Source organism: Lolium perenne, chromosome 3 (assembly GCF_019359855.2).
Source record: "Lolium perenne isolate Kyuss_39 chromosome 3, Kyuss_2.0, whole genome shotgun sequence".
Classification (NCBI taxonomy): Eukaryota; Viridiplantae; Streptophyta; class Magnoliopsida; order Poales; family Poaceae; genus Lolium; species Lolium perenne.
Genome location: NC_067246.2, coordinates 88,154,166 through 88,172,796, shown reverse-complemented (window position 1 = coordinate 88,172,796; position 18,631 = coordinate 88,154,166). Strand labels below are relative to the sequence as shown.

Here is an 18,631-nt window from a genome sequence, read left to right as displayed (position 1 = left end):
CAAGATTTTTTTTTCTTACTTCCTTACGTGTCTTTTACATCTCCCTGTGCTCTGCTAGCTTCCAGGAAGAACGTTCTGTTATATGCATGGAGTGGCTACATTTAATCCGCCTAATGCCTTATTATCTTATTAAATCCAAATAATTTACTATGCCACCAAATGTCATATGCATTCTTGGAGTGTTGTATCGTTATTGCCTTTCTAGAAGAGATTGTAGAATATACGAATAAATGCTTGGTGATTGAAATTATATTAGAACCGACCAGAACTGAAATTTGTATGTATTACTTTACTGAACTAATTATACAGGTTGTTCTCATTTTTTGAATCATCTAATAAATAAATTATTTATAATGTTCAAAAGTATATACTATATGAAATACACTTTCTAATTCTCAGAGCAGTCTCTTAAAAATACAATTATATTTTTAAGATTGTCCGTTGCCTATAGTTTATTTATATTGCTTTATAACATATGCATCTAATACCCGCCACAACGTGCGGGATATCATCTAGTTTATCATGTGGACGGTGCCTTGTTCGGTAGTTTCTTGTTACTGCAAAACAACTGCGGACTACATATGTCAGAAGGTTGTAATGGTTGTGTGTCATGGAAAACTTGTACAATCATTTGTAAATCGCATATATGATTGCGATGGTAAATGCCACCGGCTTCATGTGGTTATTATTTATGCATGGCTTAAGCAACGGGAAGGGTTGACGATAGATAGGGGGCAACGGATGCCGGTAGCACGGTGCTAACCAATGGCTACCCCAAAGAATCGCTAATGGGTGAGAGAGGGGTGTGGTACGGGGCACAATAGGATGTGTGCATTCATAGGAATGAATGTATATACATATTTGTGAGCTTCTATGTTTATAATATATGTTTTCAACAAAAAAGTAGGGCAGGAGAGGGTCCAAGTAGCACGAAAAGTCACTTTAATGCACGGACTCGCTAGTGCACCTCTTTTTAAATTGACATTTTTAAGTTTTGAAAAATCCAAAGAAAATCCTAGATATGACAATGACATATTCTAGTGTCCTGAAGAATAACAATGCAAACTAGTTTATATTCCGGCCTACACAAACACGACAAATACCGAGAAATCTGGAGACTTTTGAATTTTGCACTGTTCACTATCTCAAATCTTGGAATTGGTCATTTTTTACAAACCTAGCCTAAAATACATAATATTCCGTCTTTTGGTCTACAAAAAGCTAGTTCCGATTTTGGTGTTTCACTAGCAAAAATGCCCGCGCGTTGCGGTAGGTAATCACATAACTGTAAAAATAAATTCGGATATTTTTTATCTTCCGCTCTTTGCATATCCTAGTACTTCCCAGCTCCACCGACACAAATTTTGTTGGCATTTTTTTTACAACATTCCAAACTAACTACAACCTAGTTATCGTTACTAAGATCAAAGTTGTCCATCGTTTGCCCAGTCAACAGTGATGATAATCCCTATGATAGTATACCTCGTCCCTGAATTAGATAAGATTTGGTGTACCTTTGTCGACATACTCTCTTTCTCTCAGCCAAACCGTAGAAACAATTTCAAGAGATGGCAAAGCGGCAGAAGCAGAGAGCAGCAATGCACTTACGCACGGCATCACCTACAAATTCGGAGCAAACTATTCATCGAGTTGCTCCACAACCTATCGATCTAGAGAGAAGTCTAAACAGATAACTCCACACTTGCAGCAGGCAACACCGCATCAACTATGTTTCGAGATTGCGTCGCTGTTCTAGGATTTGCGGCCGTTTCTGAAAAAAAGTAAGCCGAAAGAGCTCCCATCGCCGCCTGTGAGTGCTGCATCACAAGATCGTGAAGAACTTCTTTCGCGAGATCCCCTCCCCTCCCTGCTGGAAGGGAGAACCTCGGCCGTCCTTCCCTTCCAACTTCTTGAACAACATCCGCCGGCTCGCTCGCAGCTCAAATCCCTGTCGCCACTCTCCTAAAATCCGGCTCCAGCTGCATCGCCGAGTCACGCCCATGCATTGTACGACATCTCCCGTGCTCGACCTCGACCGGTGCCCACTGATTCTGACCATATTTGAGCTTTTACTCTTCTTCTCCTTTCTCTGAACTTCCCCTCTACCTCCTCTTAATTTCTATTGACTCAAGATCGTCATTAGATCTTAGACCAAAGATGTGCTGCTGGTGGTTCTTTTCCAAGGGCTTGTTAATTCCTGGAATATTCACATATATAAATCGGCGAGACTCGATCTGATAGAGCGAGGTGGGACAATCAGAAACAAAAGTATCTAGACGTGGCTGCCTTTGGACGGGACGCTTACGGTCCATTATTTATATGGACCAGGCCTGCAACCCAGCTACCTGGCCCAGCACGGTTGGGGACTGTTCGGAGCACCGTTTCCAACCACAGGCGAACGTAAATACGGAGTAACAAGGAAGGTGACAAAGAAAAGACACGAACCGGTATAATTGTAAATCTGATGTATTATGTACTTTGGTGGGAGGGTAAAACGGTCCAAAAAATTGTTGAACGGAAATTTTGGCAGAAAGCTTAGCTCCTTTACTAGTAAGTGTGCACGTGCAACGCACGTCTCTAAAGTATAACACAAACTATTTATTTTTAATCGATATGAGGATCATATAACTTTTGTTCATCGAGCTAGCAAGATAGCTTTTATGTCCCACCATAAGCGTGCAGCATGTAATTCACACACGACATTAGCTGAAATGCGCGAACACAAAATATATTACAATTAGTTACTAAAACGTCACAATTTAATCCCAATTTGAAGCAACACTTAATACCAACTATTAAACAAAATTATTCAGTGCTTATAACTCCCTCTTTGCCACAATGTAGTGCATATAAGACTGTCGAAAAGTCAAAAGATATTAACTTTGACCAAGTTTTGTGAGAAAATTACCTATATCTACCATACCAAATATATACCATATGAAAATTTACACCGTGAGGAATCTAATGGCATTGAGTTGGCATTCTAGATTTTAATATTTTATTCTACATACTTGGTCAAACTTTATGTCGTTTGACTTTTACAGATTCTTATACACACTACATTTTAGCAAGGAGGGAGTATTTGAAAAAAGGTAGACATCTTCATTGTCTGCAAACTTCAAAATATGTACCAAAAAATGCTTAGGCAGATCGACACAATGATACCATCCTACATGTGCAAAATGTATCAGCCTTTGTTGGATCAACCAGCAGTCAACAAACCAATGGTTGCAATAGGAGCTCAATTTTAATGGTGAGTTAAATGTTTGGCTTTCTTAGAGGTACTATCTCTTAAAATCTTACAATCTGTGAGATTATGTTGCCTTCCTCATCTTGCAAGTCTCGGTTTCCCACACTGTCGTCATTCGTCTCAAAGGTAGGCTAAAATGATAACTAACTTTGTCCCAAAATGTGTCACATGAACATTGAATATTGCAAGTAGTATGACAGTATATTTAAATATATATAGAACAATTAGAATCATACGAAGCTAGATACACTGCTTAGGAACCATTAAGTTTAACATCCCAAGCCACATGTTGACCCTATGTGATTGCGAAATTTGAGAAGATATTTCTCAAAATAATTAAAAGAATTATTAATAAAATGTTTATAGTTTTAAAATTAATTGTCCAAGTACTTTCCGTTATGATCTTTGAGGCCCAACTTTGACATGCATGGTCCACAGTCTGACATGTGGCCTAACTTTGCTATACATGTGTGGTCTTGTACAAAAGCAATTGTACTGCTGTACGTATAGCATTTCTATAAAAAAAAAAATCACTGGATCGGACCTCACGCAGTCAGTCCCTACTCTGAAGCTCCTCTAACTCTCTTTACTCATACCATGGCCGCCCTTCCATGGCATCCCCGCCGGCGTGAGCGTGACACCCTCCACTGCCTCCCCGCTGCTAGCGCCGAGGACTCCGCTCTCCCCTAGTTCCCCTCCGCCTCTGCGAGGACCGTGCTCTCCCCAGGTAACCCTCCGCCGCTGCCGCGAGTTCGCCCCCTGTCCTGCCTCCTCGCCGCTGACCACTGCCCCTCCCCTGCCTGGCCACCGCTTGCTCTCTGCATGCTCTCGGTAGGCCAAGTGACACTGAGCGAAGCATGGGCGTAGGTATCCTCAGGCCGCGAGCGCGTTGGAAGGATTCGCAGCACCGGTTTTTTCCCTCCCGGCTGCTGCCCGAGCCCGACAAGTGATGCTGGCGAGGGATGCCCTGCTCCGGCTGGGTGGCCGTGCCTCGAGCCTCCCCGAACGTCCCAAGTGGGGTATGCTCGGTCGACGCCCCCTCTCAACCTCGCTCGCGATTGGTATTCCTCGCCCCCTCGTCTCGATTCAGCTCATAATATCCCTTTGTTTGTCTTACAGTAGCTTAGTCTGATACCAATGGAATAAGTGAATCCGGATGCATTGGAAAATACAAGTAGCACCCCGTTGGAAAATATAGTGATGGTCTACTGCTGGTTATAGTTTCGAAAATTATTGGGGAATTGCTATTGATTTCCGCATTTTCATCTATCCTAGCCGCTGTGAGCTTAAAAGCTTGATAAAACATGAATGCTATTGATTTTTTAGAGCACTGCTTTCTTTCTTCTTAACACTGGCATTAACATGGTTAGGATATAAACTTGAAGAATAGGCCAACCAGTTATTACATGTGATCCAAATTGCAAAATTATTTTTAACAATGCATGGTCTGAACCTGAGTTGGAAACATGGATTTCTTTTAGTGGAGATTTTCTTTAGGTCTGTATGTAAGGTTTTTTTGGAAACTGTCTAACCAAATTAACGGATCACATCTTGCTGGTGGCCAGTCCGCTGTTCACGGTAACGACTCGGATAACCACGATTGTTTGTTAGGTTTGTCTCACAGGACCATACATATTACATACCAGGTCATGAAGATGATGTCCCCATTTGTTCCAGTGAAACATTATTGCATCCCACAATATCATCAAGTCCTGAACACCGAACAACATTGTAGATGAGATTGCATAGCATAGATATTTCTTTGAATAAATAAAACATGATGCACGATTTTATATTACCTGATAATTGAGTGAGTGACGGCCGCGCTTCCCCGAAACAGGTCTCGACTTGGAGGGCTCTGCAGCTCCTACCTCCTTCCCATCCTCATCCTCCTGCGGGACAAGATGTTGATCGGAGCCAGCGCCGAGGATGCCCTGCTGCGGTGGGTTGGGCGTGTGGCGAGCCTCCAAGTGTGCCGTGAGCGATTCACCATAGACGCTCGACCTGTCACCCGTGTGCACCGAGGCGCTGACCGTGTCATTCTCCTCCAAGACCAAAATTCTTAGGTACGTCTTATCTCTTAACTGTCTAGCCTGATGGTAGAATTTGTTTCATGTCAGGCAAAGGATTTTGGTGGAGGGATACCAAAAGTTTCTTCGAGTTGTTACCTTTCAATTACATCAGGTAGCCCCAAATAAGTAGATCAAAGTTTCCGCTATGATTAAAATTCAATCATCCAGTCCACATATTTTGGGTGTGGTTTGTCGTTGGTTGAGGGTGGCAATCCCACCATCCTTATCGAGGTAGGACTTAGGCATAATCTGTCACAATGGAAGTAATAACATGTATTAGTAATGAAGATAATAAATATAGCAAAAGCAGGGCAGAGAAGGTTTTGTTATGTGCCTTGTGGAGAAACCACATAGTCTTGTGTCTTCTTAGGCTTGTTATGCCGTCGCATATGTTTCTCTATCTGCATGGGCAATGCAAACTCATTCTCTATAGTTCCTGGCCCTTCCGTGCCGGATGTTGTTGCTAAGTGCTTATCCTGAGCTGACAGCAGTTGTTGACTTGCTTTGTTGACAGATAATTCCTGGGAACAACATAAACAAAACTGAAACCAGGAAAAGGGTGTCGGATAATTACTGTGGAGATTTGGAATTATTGGGGAGTTTTTAGGACCAAGAAACTCACATTTGTCAATTCGGAGTAAGTAGCCTCTTTGCCGGTTTTATTTTCTAGCTCATTGGTCTCAGATTTGGTCAGCCCCTCTTCAATTTGCATATCTGTTTGGCCCTCTCTAAATATTTCTTCTTCTTCTAGTTCAAGATTCTCAGGTTTCGAAGTTGGTAATGCTTGCTCCTTTGCTCCATCGTTGATGGTTTCCTGTACATGCACACAAAACTCTTACATTAGTGGAGAACCAGGACTACTAAACAACCGAACAGTGAAAAATCTTCCAGACATATAATGCTTTTTCTTGTATTGCCTTTGTCGACTCGGGGTTTGTATCATTGTATTTGGTTATCACTTCTTCAGTCTTCATATTATCTGTGTCCTCATCCATTGATCCCATGTCGATGTTTTCCTGAAAACCAAGCATATAATCACTCTTAATTACGAAACCTTGCAAAGTCTTTAATTACGAAGCCTTGCAAACTATGAAGTTACATAGATATATATCATTACCGCATTGATAGCATGGACAATAGCACCGAATCTGGGTGGAGATTGATCCGCAGAGGACATCGGGGATGTCGCCCCAGACATTGAGACTGATGCAACACGGCCAGATTCGTAGGGCGAGTGGACAGTCTTGAGGTGGAGGAGGCCGGCGAGGTGGAGGAGACTGTGGATGCGGCGATTGTGGTAGGGAAGAGTATCGTGGTGACGGCTTCTGGCGGTTGCTGTAGAGTTGTAGTTGCCCACGTTGGTGGGAGTCTGGAGTCCCTTATCGATCGAGGTGGAGGTGGAGGAGAGTGGGGATGCGGCAATAGCTACAGCCAGATCGTGAGGCAACTGGGTTTTTTTTCCTCCTAGGGAATCGTACTTGTATAACAAACTATCCATATCTCTAGCGTACACTATTTTTATTGCTCTATCCGGCTGATTTATCTCTGGCCCCTCGTTTTTATTTTTGCCTTTTTTTTATACCCCACGTAGTTGTAGACATTGCCTTTCTTATTTGCCTTTTCTTATACCCCATGTACACAAATGCCGTTATAATATATTAAATGATTAAATTGGGCATTCTACTTTTTTAGTTTATTGATCTCTCGGTTCCACATATATATTTAATTTTTTCCAAGGTTTTTGACGGTAAATATGAATTTATTTATGTCTTTGATTTCTTATTAGGTTAGAGATTTGTTTTGGCATCACGAATTGCACCCATTGGAGAAGGAAATGAATATGAAGTTTCATGTAACGACTGGTTTGTCTACCTTGGATTGTCAGGTATAACGTTTCATGTTTTTTAAGTTACCATATCTACTTTTCGAAAGCATTATCATATCTACTATTGCATCATATTAAGGGAAAGTGGTGTTTCGATGTTACATGATTTTAAATTTGAGGAGTTTTGATATCATGGACTAAACGGACCTGTCAGCATTCGGCCTGCATTGGTATGCACACTTTGTCTACCTACTTTGTTTGTTTCTTGATACTTCATACCCTTTTATTACGGACAGTCCAATTATTACATTACAAAACAAAATCACTACGTGTTGGTACAAAACAGTTGGCTCCAAACCAACCTGATAGCACAGTACCAACTTCTGAATAAAGGAAACAAATAGTCTTTAAAACAGCATCCTTTTCGTGTTGGAATAATCAAGCATTCTAAAGGCTTATTGCCCTTCTCCTACAAGAGAAGCACTACAGGTACAAAGTTTTTGCATCCATTTATTTAGTGGAGATGTTGTGGATGGTTTGCAAGATGTGAAAATAGTAGATACGGAATGGAGCATCTTGTGAATATAACAACATGTTATATTTATTATTACAACAAAGGATAGAAATAACTCGCTTAAAACACCATCCCTTTCTAAAGAATTATTGATTCTGGACATACATGCCTAATCAACTTCATTGTACTTGTCAACTTTATCTGGCGATGTGCCGGGTGTACTGCGCTTCAGATAGTTGTACATGTATTTGATCGAAGAAGCTTCAGCAGGTAGATGAACTGTGTTGTACTCGTTGGCTGGATTTTGAGCATCCCTCCTAAGAAGTACAACATTTTTTACCGCTTCACCGTAAGCTGAATCATTATGAATTCGTTTGCGCACACCTACAACATGACTAATTAGGACATATAGTTATCGAGACTGGTGAAATAGTAATAGAAAAACTACAGTCACCTTCAAGCATGTCAAACTGATGACATGCTAAGCACCGATGAAATGTGATTGTTGTTGCTGCTGTACTTAAAAGGCTTCCTATTTATGAAAACATCGAGTAAGTACAAGCGAGAAATGGATTTGGTATATAGCACTTATTATAGTTCAGACTTACTCGACGCTTGGTCAACCTCCATAAAGGTTGCCATTAGGAATGAATAATGCCTTTCCCCAAAAAATAGTTCTTCTCTATGGCTGTCAGCTAGTTCATCTAAAAACCGGAGGAACACAGTACGATCATTGGAGTCCACCACTGCTAATTCCCTCATGCCTAGAGGGAAATATGTGTCGTGGTCAATTGGGCCAACATACATGATAACTCCCGCGATATCTACATGATAATATTTGTTAGTACATAAAACATGAAGCTAGCACCTAGTCGATATAATGTAGTCATGTATGCAGATTTTGTGTACACAAGAATACCGGTGATTGATCCATTTGGTAAACTGAAGACGTCATACTCATCCATATCTGCTCATTTAGAAAAGTGTGTATAATTATTAATTAAAACAATTGTACCTATTCAATTTAGGAGGAAATAAGGAACCAAATAGACTTCAAAAGCTGGCCGCATATACTATTATTTTTCATGATTCTGGTGTGCTAAAAAAGGAAAAACGCAGCACAATGTAATGGTAGCATGAGGACAATTGCTATACAGATCTAGGAATTTGTGTAATGGCCAGAAAAGACAATATTCAGAATTAAATTCCTTGTTACTTATAAAAAGATACTTGCTACCTCGATTTGATCTATCAACAAAATCACAAAGTACCATTGGAAATATATGTCATACCTAGAGCTTCTAATCAGATCCTCTTCTTTTTCCTCTCAGCAGCCTCGGCTTTTCTCCTTCTGTTTGTCTTGTCAGAAAGAATGTTCTCACGGCTCCCTTAAATAGACCCACAGAGGCATGCATGAGCAACAGCTAACCCACGCATTCACTAACCCAGTCCACTCACACATTACTCGGCTACCAGAACCATACATGCAGCTTGTAACTAACTCTGACTTGGCCAAGTCACACGGTAAGAATTATATGTTGAGTCTGTCTGACCGCTTATAACGTGTGGCTAAATGTGACATTTATTTTTAGGTATGTTAATTAACTTTACCATTTATTTTTGTTGGATTAACGTGTGGAAAAATCCTAATACAATATATTTTTGTTGGATCAACATGGTATGCATGTAAAACTGATCTGTCTGTGCCCTCATATTACGCGCAAGGCGTATCTTCTTAATCTTCTCCCACAAATAAAATCCGATTAATCCGGTCCGAGGAAGATAATGGTATCCTTATGTTTAATAATATATACCTCTGGTGCAAAAACAAGATAATACAAAAATAAATTGGAAACTCTATCCATAAGACTAACACTCAGTTTCTCACTACTTTATAACATTTTAATTAGTGTCAAGCGGTAATAACAACCCAACACACCGAGAATAGTGAAAAGCAATAAAGCAGTAGCATATACAATTTTTTGTGGGATGGACATGTGACATAGGAGTTCAGCCCCAAGAACAAATATACGAAAAACCCGGCAAAAAAGAACGGTCCTGTTTCACCCCTCCAACACATCCACAGTAGACAATGTTCTTTGTGCTTTTTCCTTTGGGGTCTAAATACGTATTTGGCTTCGCCAAGATCCGAGTAGTCTGCCTCGACACACCCCTTGAAAGTGCGACATATAGCTGGCCATGCGAGAATACGGGCTGGGGAGGTAAATACCAACATTTGGAATGGTTTGCCCACAGGCTTTGTTGATGGTCATTGCAAAACTCAACCGGATGGGGAAGCTGTTTCCTCTTGAACTTGAAAGGAAGTGAAAGGTCCTCAGAGGCGACATAGGGATCCTTGGTATGAAGACTCTGTATCCAGCATGTTGTCCACCTACAATCTCGGCATCGATTGCATTATCATGGAATGCTCTAATCATCAATCTTGTTCCGTTGCACAACCCATTGTGCGGATCGAGATTCCGGAGAAGAATGACGGGACAGTTGACTTTGAGTTTCAATTCATGCGGGGGCAGGCCATTGGGAGTGAGGTGGTTAAGATAGTCTAGTGGGTAACTATTTCCTGGATCATCTTCGACAGAGTCAAAGCTATAAAATACCTTTTCTGACCGGGAAATCGGCCAATCAACTTCTGTTCGGATCGTCGACATGCTCATTCTTGGTTGAAAGAATAGCACGCGCACTCATGTAGGGTCCGGATGTGGCGTTCTCATGAAGCGATGGGAATACATGTTCAATAAGATTGTTCACTGGTTCTTCGGTAGCAGTGTAAGGAATAACAATGTCATCTGGAAGATGCACGTAGTCACCGCCGATCGTCTCTTCTGTTCCATTGCCTATTCTCAGTAGGTAATTGGAGAACCACTGATATGTCTGTGCCCTCATATTACGCGTAAGGCGTATCTTCCTAATCTTCTCCCACAAATAAGACCTCTGTAATGTAGCATCAGTTATTTGAGCTCTTGTCCCACGTGTTACAACGGGAAGTACACTGCCTAAAATCTCCTCCAAACACCACGACTTTCCCCCAAAGGGCAAAGCGAGATCCCATGATGTCCTGTAGGGTCCTATCAAGAACCTCAACGATTTGGCGCTTCGTCATGGCGACTTCGTCCCAGTTATTAAAGATGCCCTACGGAGCAGCTTTCTTTGTACCACTGCTTGCTTGGTGAAATTGCATGTCTTTGCTTGTCCATGAGCTTAATGGGAATTTTAAACCTGGAATGGGCGGTGCGCCCGAGGCATGATTGATGCTGCTATGCCAGATGTAGCTGTAGCAATAGCTATTTGACCCATGGAACGGACCTTTGCAAGGAGTGCTTTGTATAGATATGTCTTTCCCGTGCCACCTGGACCATCAACAAAGAAAATCTGGCTTCTTTTGTTGACAACATGAGAGAGGATGTCATCAAAACCAACCTGTTGCTCTTTGTTAAGAGTTGTAAACATGTTTATGTCTTCTTTATCAAAAGTGACAGACAGCTCCTCTTGTATCTCTCTGCAATCTCCATTGGAACAGTCATCATCCACCGGATCCAAATCTGGCAGGCCATAAATGCTAATATCTTTTCCCATGGAATGCACCAGATCCCTAATGTCTCGAAGGACCATCTGCTCTACTGCGGCCTGATTGGACTGGTCACGACGGTAGTCCTCAGACATCGACTCAAGGTGCTTGTCCCACAATGATCGGATTTGGGTCACCTCGCAGAACACCAGAATTGTTGCAAAAAGCCTTCTTAGAGCATACGGCATTTGGAATGTAGCCGCCTCGGTCAAGCAGTCATCAAGTGACTTGTCGGTCTCTATGAGACCTCTTTGCTCACACGATTCTCTGAAATTCAAGCACAGTCTGCCGTTTACACTTTTCAAATCCTGAAATGACGTTGCACCTCTCACATGATTCATGAGCACTCTAAGGAAGTACCTTTCACCTTCACCAGGATTGGCATACACAATTCTTCCAATCTGCCCTCGCCCCCTTAGTGTTCGTCTCTGCCACTTCTTCTTACCCTTTATCCACTTGTAGAATTCTGGGAACTCTTTGTACAAGAAGTTCTTTGCATAAGGATCCACTTCGTTCATCTTGAAATATTCAGTGAGCATGGTACTGGTTGAAGAGGGCCGATTGACGACGTCGTCTAGATCATCGCCCTCTTTGAATGTGATAGGCTGCATATCTTCCAAGTGAAGCTGAAGTTGCAGAACAGAGGGATAGATACCGTACATTGGAAAAGCGTAAAGCCTGTAGCAAGACTCTTGTGGCCCCACGAACCTGGCATCCCTGTATTGTTTAATCTCATTGATCACTTCACCCTCATTATCTCCTGCTGGATCCACTGAGAATGATGCACGATCATGTCCTTTATAGATGTACTTGAATAAATATTTCACTGCCTTGATGCTTGAGCAAGCTTCAACATTGATGTGACAATTATACCGCATAAGCAGACCAGGGTTGTATGGGACAACCCATCTATTATCCAACTCTGCTCCCCTGACCTTCACTTGACAACCATCGTGCCTCCTCCTATAGATAGGATATGAGTCCTTTCCTTGCTGTGTAGCATCGATGGCTAGAGGATAGTGAAATCGACATTCACCATCTATCATGCAAGCACAATTTTTCCTGAGAGCACCACATGGTCCATGGAGCATATGTTTGACCACCAGAGCATGCAATACAGGGTAGAAGTCCTTGTTAGGAAGTTCTGCTGATATCACCTTGTCATATCCGTCTGGGTTTGTTAGCTTGCTATCCGAGCGCATGATCAGAAGCATGTGCTCATGCGGCAACCCCCTCTTTTGAAACTCAGTAACATGGACATATGCAGCAACCTCACCAAAGTATCTTTTTTTGATTAAGAGATCCTTGATACTTCGCAATTTGGCCCTGTATACTCTCGCCACAAGGTCTGGACGGTCTTGTGGTGTCTGCCCGGGTTCAAGTTTGGATGTAATCTCCTCCCAATGTGGGTTGCAAGTGATTGTGATAAAGTAATCAGGCTTCCCAAACCGCTGGACTAACGCCATCGCATTGAGGAATCTTCGCTGCATGTCTCTTATCACCTCCTGGAAAAGTCCGCGGTAGCACAATTCTCCTACCAACATGCTTACCACATGTCTCGCCAGCATACATGACGTCAACAACACCCTTCATTAATAAAACAATGAAAACATCATTGTCCTGTTAATTGACATGCGTAGGGGAGGCGGTGCGTGTGTGATATAACATGGAGATGGTATGATACCTGGTATAAATCAGCACGAATGCGCTTCTGATTCTTAGGATTGGAGAAAAAATCAAGTCTCATAGTCTCACACTTTATGTACATGTCGACAGCCCATTGCTGGAGCTCGCGTGCACCGAACAATATAATATTGAAAAGTCCTTTCCTAACTTGTAGCTTGAAGCAATAGTACTCCCTGGCGCTAACAAATTTTCTTTTACCTCCGTTTTCACCATCATCCTGGTCCTCTTCATCATCTGGAACATGGATGAGAAAATGATTAATCGTCGATCGTTATAAACAATCATTAAACTGTGAAACTTGTTTTGTCAGCACGGGGATAATTACCTGCTACCTCATCCGTGTTTTCTTCCAGATGTACATTGGAACTTTGGTCTAGACCTTGCAAGGGTTCACGCTCTGTGTCATCATCTTTGTCCCCTTGCTGAGTGACTTTACGTGGTATCTCGTATGGTATCCGACGGTTCCACCCCGTCTCCCCTCTCGGGAAGAATAATGGATACGCCAAAGGATCATAGCAACCATAGTAAGCTCTAATAAATATAGGACGGTCCCCTTTGCCATGCACGACAACCTGCCTATCAAAAGTGTTTTGCGGGTCACTACCTTCAACCCACATCGCGGCCACCTGTGAAGCTGTGGGGACATTGTACCTTCTCTGGTCCAGTCTTATGTCCGTGTTAAGGGAAATTCTATATTCTTCCAGGTTCGGAACAGATCCACAGCTTTTAAAGGTCTTCACATAGGGGTTGTCCTTTAGTATCTCCAGAATGGCCCGTATGATATTGATATCAAGATCTGGAGACCGCTTCACTCTATGTTCCAAGGTTTCATCTGTATCATAGAAGTAGAGCTGGAGATGTCTAGGTCCTTTATCACCTGGCACCAGATCATCCATTTTATAATATAGTGCCCCTTGTGCACGAAATGTATACACACCGGTTCTCGCCGCACTGCTGACGGTCTTGTCGAGGGTCACTCCAAGGCTTGTGAAGGAGAAGTGGGTGTTGAAATATCGAATATGCTTTCTGAAATATTTTGCATCAGCATCAACCTGACTTGTAAACAAACGGCGCAACTCTTGAGGAACTTCAGGGGTAGCTATCTTGACTTTTCCTTTTACGCAACGAGAAAGCGGGGCCCTCATATTGTAGCTTCATTGCTCCACAATGGATGCGATGCAATCTTGTTTTCAAAACATTATGCTTCTTTGGCAGATTGTGGTACACGAAGTCATAAGGATCATCATTCTGTTCACTCTGAGGCACATCAGTTGTCAATCGGTACGAATCAAATACATCACCTGCACAAGCAGAACAAATAGTAATTTAGTTGATGCGGCACTTATTCTGACCAGAATTTAATAGTTATAAAAAAATAATTATTGTTATGAGTTACCTAGACCAGTAAAAATCCTGCACTCATCATCATGATCAAGCACTGTTTCTTCCTCTTGCATGGTTTCCGTGTTTTCTGTGTGCAAAACAAGTTAAATTGGCTTAATGTATAAATGAGGCCTTATAAAAATGTGCACAATCGTTATGCTATTTTACCTTCGAACCTAGCATCTTGTTCAACTGGTTCAAAAATCCCCGGAGGATCAGATTCATCGGTAATGTTTGTCTCACCTGGATCTGTATTAAATAGCATAACAATTGATAAATAGCAGTTTACAAACACAATAAATGAATGATATGCAGAAAATGTTCTGAATATTAATTCCGTTGTACAATAATACATGGAGAGAACTAACTGGTATGGACATGAACATTAGTACAGCAACAATACCTTGCTCAGATGATTGTGCGTGCATGGCAGCATTGGTTCGTGGGCTAGATCTGACATGTATAGTATCGTTGTGGTCAAACAGTGTCCCGCTTTCCCTTCTGCAGTGCTTATACTTGCGGTTATTGCGCAAATATTCTTCCCTCTGTTCATCCGTCATGAGCGAGTATTTTTCCCTGCGTTGATGCCGTCTCTTATCAGGATCTGCACTTTTTGCTACAAAACTCTCTTGCCCATGAAAATTTGCAGATGTGGACACATGCCCCATAGCTGACTCGCAGCATGGCGTTTGAGTCACGTTGCTCATTGGGGTATGCGGTGAACTCGGTATATAAGTAGCTGGTGGTTGAGACCCGTCGAGTCCACTCCTTGCCGCATCTATCTTTTGTTGGTGGGCTATACGCTGTCTCTGTAGATACTGAGCTTTATTTTCTTCAGACATTCGAGCATACCATGACATGTTAGTGCGTTTTGGGCGGCCTTGGCTTGGGCATACGCGATTGTTTGTTAGGTCTGTCACAGGACCAGTAATAAAACATCATTGTCAGAGAATTTCCATAAACACACTGTCACATCATCACACTCACACAAGTGTGATGTAGAGCATATATACTTGCTTAAATAAATTAAACAAGAGGCCCAAGAATATATTACCTGATAATTGGCTCAGTGAACCTGCCCCTGCAATACTGGACTGGGCGACAAGAATAGGTCTATTTCGTCCTGATTTTTCTTGCATACGCCATGCTTCATTTCTGTGCAACCAATCGGACTCATTGTCACCGACCACTTGAGATGCATAGTGCTGCACATGTGGCGGCATACCTATAAGTATTTGTAGCCACAAAATCAGCCTTTTTCAAATAACATGGCACGTATATGTTGGCAGTATAGAACACATGACCTTCTTCGGTAGCAATGTTACGTATCTGGGTGACTCCAGATATTCTGGTGGCCTGTGTACAGCATGGTAGGTTTTCCTCATTCTGAGCGGCGATTGGCTGTTTTTTAAGTTCCTGTAATTCACGTCGGCGCTTTAAAATCTCATATTTATTATTTGCATACCGCTCCCTCTCCCTCTGCCTTTTGAGCTCTTTATAATCTGCATAGATATCACACTTTAGTATGTCACATAATAATGATGAGATTGCATCCTACAATATTAATACCTGAACAGCAAACAACTTTGTCAACTGAGATTGTAGAGCATTTAAATTTGATGAATTAAAATAAAACATGATGCACATCATTATATTACCAGATAATTTGCTTAGTGAACCTGACACTTCAATATTGGACTGGGCGTTAACATGTATTTCTCCTCCTGGTTTTGATTGCAGCTGGCATGCTTCATTTCTATGCAACCAATCGGACTCATCGTCACCGCCCACCTGAGATGCATAGTCCTGAACATGGGGCGCCATACCTGTAAGTATTTGCAGCTACAAAATCAGTATTTCATATAACATGGCACATATATGTTGGAAGCATAGAACACATGACCTTGTTTAGAAGCAATGTTATGTATCTGGGTGATTCCACATATTCTGTTGTCCTGTGTCTCGCATGGTATGTTTTCATCATTCACATGGGCGGTTGGCTGTTTTTTAAGCTCCCGTAGTTCACGTCGGCGTTTTAAAATGTCATCTCTATTTTTTGCATACCGCTCCCTCTCCCTCTGCCTTTTCAGCTCTTTAGAATCTGCATACACATGACTCTTTAGTATGACAGAAACTTACGATGTTACAGAACATTGAGCGTGCTGTCAGCTACCTTGACTTTGGCTGTTCGTTATGTCTTGGAATGGAGTCCGTGTGGAAGATGCCATATATGTACCGAAATAAGGTTCCTTGTAAAATTAAGAGGTATCAAAAAATGTGACGAAAACAAAGTAAACTGTCAAAACTGCTGTCGTCAGAAAATCAACAAATACCCCAAGTAGATACGTATTTTTGCTAAAATTTGCACGCAAACACATTTATACATACCCAAACGGATTCCTTATTCAGAAATTCGTAAATGTTGACTTAAGTAAGATGTTTATGCAGAGATCAAATGTTTCAAGCAATATTCATTATATTGAGATATCTCTAATTAACAAAAGTAAAAAATTGTTAATAGTAAAGCTTTATCATTCAGTTTACTGTTGTATACATTTCCCTGAACTCATGCCCCAGTGTTAGAGTCAATAACATATATCTTCATGAGATCAACAAGCAAGGCATAGAAAATCACGAATTTCACTTATATCCAGGTCACGTTTTATCACTTGTAGCCTAGGTTTTGATTTTAAAGAGAGTCATTTGATAGTGTAGGGATAATAATATAGTCTGAAATCTTGAGAAAATGCTAGGCTCAATTACCTGAAGCTATACAGTCAGAATCACCGGTCAATTGTCCAGTTGTTTGCCAAAAAATTCAATAGAGCTATGACCATATGATTTACAGTACATGCTTAGTTTGCTGATTTCAACCTCTTGCGGCTTCTATTACTTCATGTGGTAGCAATGCAGAAATCACAGCATATACATGTACTCGACCACAGATGCACACAATTATCTGACTCAAACCAAATATTGTATGAAGGTGTATGAAACTGTAGTCATTGATTTCGCTGATATGCAGATAATGGCGTTCAGCCAACGTAAGAGCCCTGATTCAATAATTTGCTTATGAGTAATGCTGCAGGTCACAGTTTACCAGAAAGTGATCAGGTAAAGCGTGGTGGAACCGCTGGGAAGAAGTCCAGCTGCGTGCGTCCTGCTGGAGCCTGTCACATGGCGTCGGCGTGAGGGCGATATGGCGGCAGGTTGACGACGCGACAGGACTGCGTGGTGGAACGCGAGAACGGCGAGAGGAAAGCGCTCTGGACGGCGAGAATTGCTGCTGGGCGGCAACGGCGAGAGGAAGTCGTGACTGATGGGACCGCGAGAACGGCGAGAGGAAGGTGTGGTGGACGGCGAGAACTGCTGCTGGGCGAGACGTGCTGCAGGGTCTGAGGAACGGCGAGAGGAAGTCGTGACTGATGGGACGGCGAGAACGGCGAGAGGAAGGTGTGGTGGACGGCGAGAATTGCTGCCGGGCGAGACGTGCTGCAGGGTCTGAGGAACGGTTACGTGATTTGATCGATAGATGTGTTCGTGTATCGATACGATGTCTTTTTTTTTTTCTGTGGAGCGCTAGAGCAGACGTGGTCTGCTGGTCTGCTCCCATCATCAAAGATGTAATAGATCTCAGCTATTGGATAGGTCGATTGAAGGGTTGAGATTGGTTGAATGGGACGCTCTCGCTCTTTTATAGTAGGGGAGATTATTAGATATATATATATATAGATTATTATTACCTCAAAAAAGGTATAGATTATTATTATTTTGTTGTGATTAAATTTGAGAGTTAAGATTCGTACTCCCTATATTTCAAATTATTCGGTTTAAATTTATCTAGATATATGTGAATCTAGATAAACTGAAGGCAATTAGTTTGGAACGGAAGGAGTAATATTTCACGCACAAGTTCTTCATAATATCTGTGTAAACTGTCGAAGTCATGACCACGTAAGAGTATTTTTATTTTTATTTTGGGAGGACACACAAGATACATGTACCAACACTTACGCAGAGTAACCAGAAATGAAAATGTCTATTTTAAATGTATAGGTGGGGCGAAATGAATAGAACTCAAAATCCTTGTGGTTATTATCATGAACTATATGATCTCCGTCTGCTTTAAATCCTAACCAATTTTACACTACCAAGGAAAAAAAAACTGAATAATTTGCTACTCTAACCAACTAAGATGCATATGGTTCACATGTCATATCTATCATCTACCTTCTTTTTTTTTTTTTTGCGAACCCATATCTATCATCTACCTCCGAACATGCATCCTCACCACAATGAAAGTGGCACACGGTAT

At 41.8% G+C, this 18,631-nt stretch overlaps 1 protein-coding gene and 1 long non-coding RNA gene across 8 annotated transcripts; one reads left to right on the top strand and one right to left on the bottom strand.

The window, feature by feature from the left end:
* The first annotated feature begins 3,776 nt into the window (after nucleotides 1-3,776).
* Nucleotides 3,777-18,128, top strand: LOC127321284 (uncharacterized). Of its 5 annotated transcripts, XR_007863964.2 has the most exons (8): nucleotides 3,777-3,977; nucleotides 4,086-4,311; nucleotides 5,091-5,316; nucleotides 5,837-5,959; nucleotides 6,074-6,099; nucleotides 7,109-7,377; nucleotides 16,057-16,144; nucleotides 17,405-18,128. It is a non-coding gene; the product is annotated as an uncharacterized lncRNA (long non-coding RNA). The 5 variants fall into 5 exon arrangements; XR_011755070.1 differs by lacking the exon at nucleotides 6,074-6,099 and having other exon boundaries at nucleotides 4,128-4,311; XR_011755069.1 differs by lacking the exon at nucleotides 6,074-6,099 and having other exon boundaries at nucleotides 4,118-4,311.
* Nucleotides 7,712-9,073, bottom strand: LOC127336685 (uncharacterized). Of its 3 annotated transcripts, XM_071828017.1 has the most exons (5): nucleotides 8,954-9,072; nucleotides 8,581-8,628; nucleotides 8,270-8,485; nucleotides 8,116-8,193; nucleotides 7,712-8,045 (listed from the first exon to the last, which is right to left on the bottom strand). In XM_071828017.1, the coding sequence occupies exons 2-5, from the start codon at nucleotides 8,624-8,626 to the stop codon at nucleotides 7,831-7,833; spliced, it is 555 nt and encodes a 184-aa protein (XP_071684118.1). In that variant the 5' UTR covers nucleotides 8,627-8,628; nucleotides 8,954-9,072; the 3' UTR covers nucleotides 7,712-7,830. The 3 variants fall into 3 exon arrangements, 2 of the variants coding, with proteins under 2 accessions (XP_071684118.1, XP_051219487.2); XM_051363527.2 differs by lacking the exon at nucleotides 8,954-9,072 and having other exon boundaries at nucleotides 8,581-8,827; XR_011755066.1 differs by lacking the exon at nucleotides 8,581-8,628 and having other exon boundaries at nucleotides 7,712-8,193; nucleotides 8,954-9,073.
* Nucleotides 18,129-18,631: the final 503 nt, after the last annotated feature.

Coding starts and splice junctions, on each gene's coding strand:
- LOC127336685 (XM_071828017.1), bottom strand. CDS start 8,626: ATGGATGAGTATGACGTCTTCAGTTTACCAAATGGATCAATCACCG. Junction 8,486..8,580: donor ACCAAATGGATCAATCACCG/GTATTCTTGTGT, acceptor ATTATCATGTAG/ATATCGCGGGAGTTATCATG. Junction 8,194..8,269: donor GGAGGTTGACCAAGCGTCGA/GTAAGTCTGAAC, acceptor TTTCATAAATAG/GAAGCCTTTTAAGTACAGCA.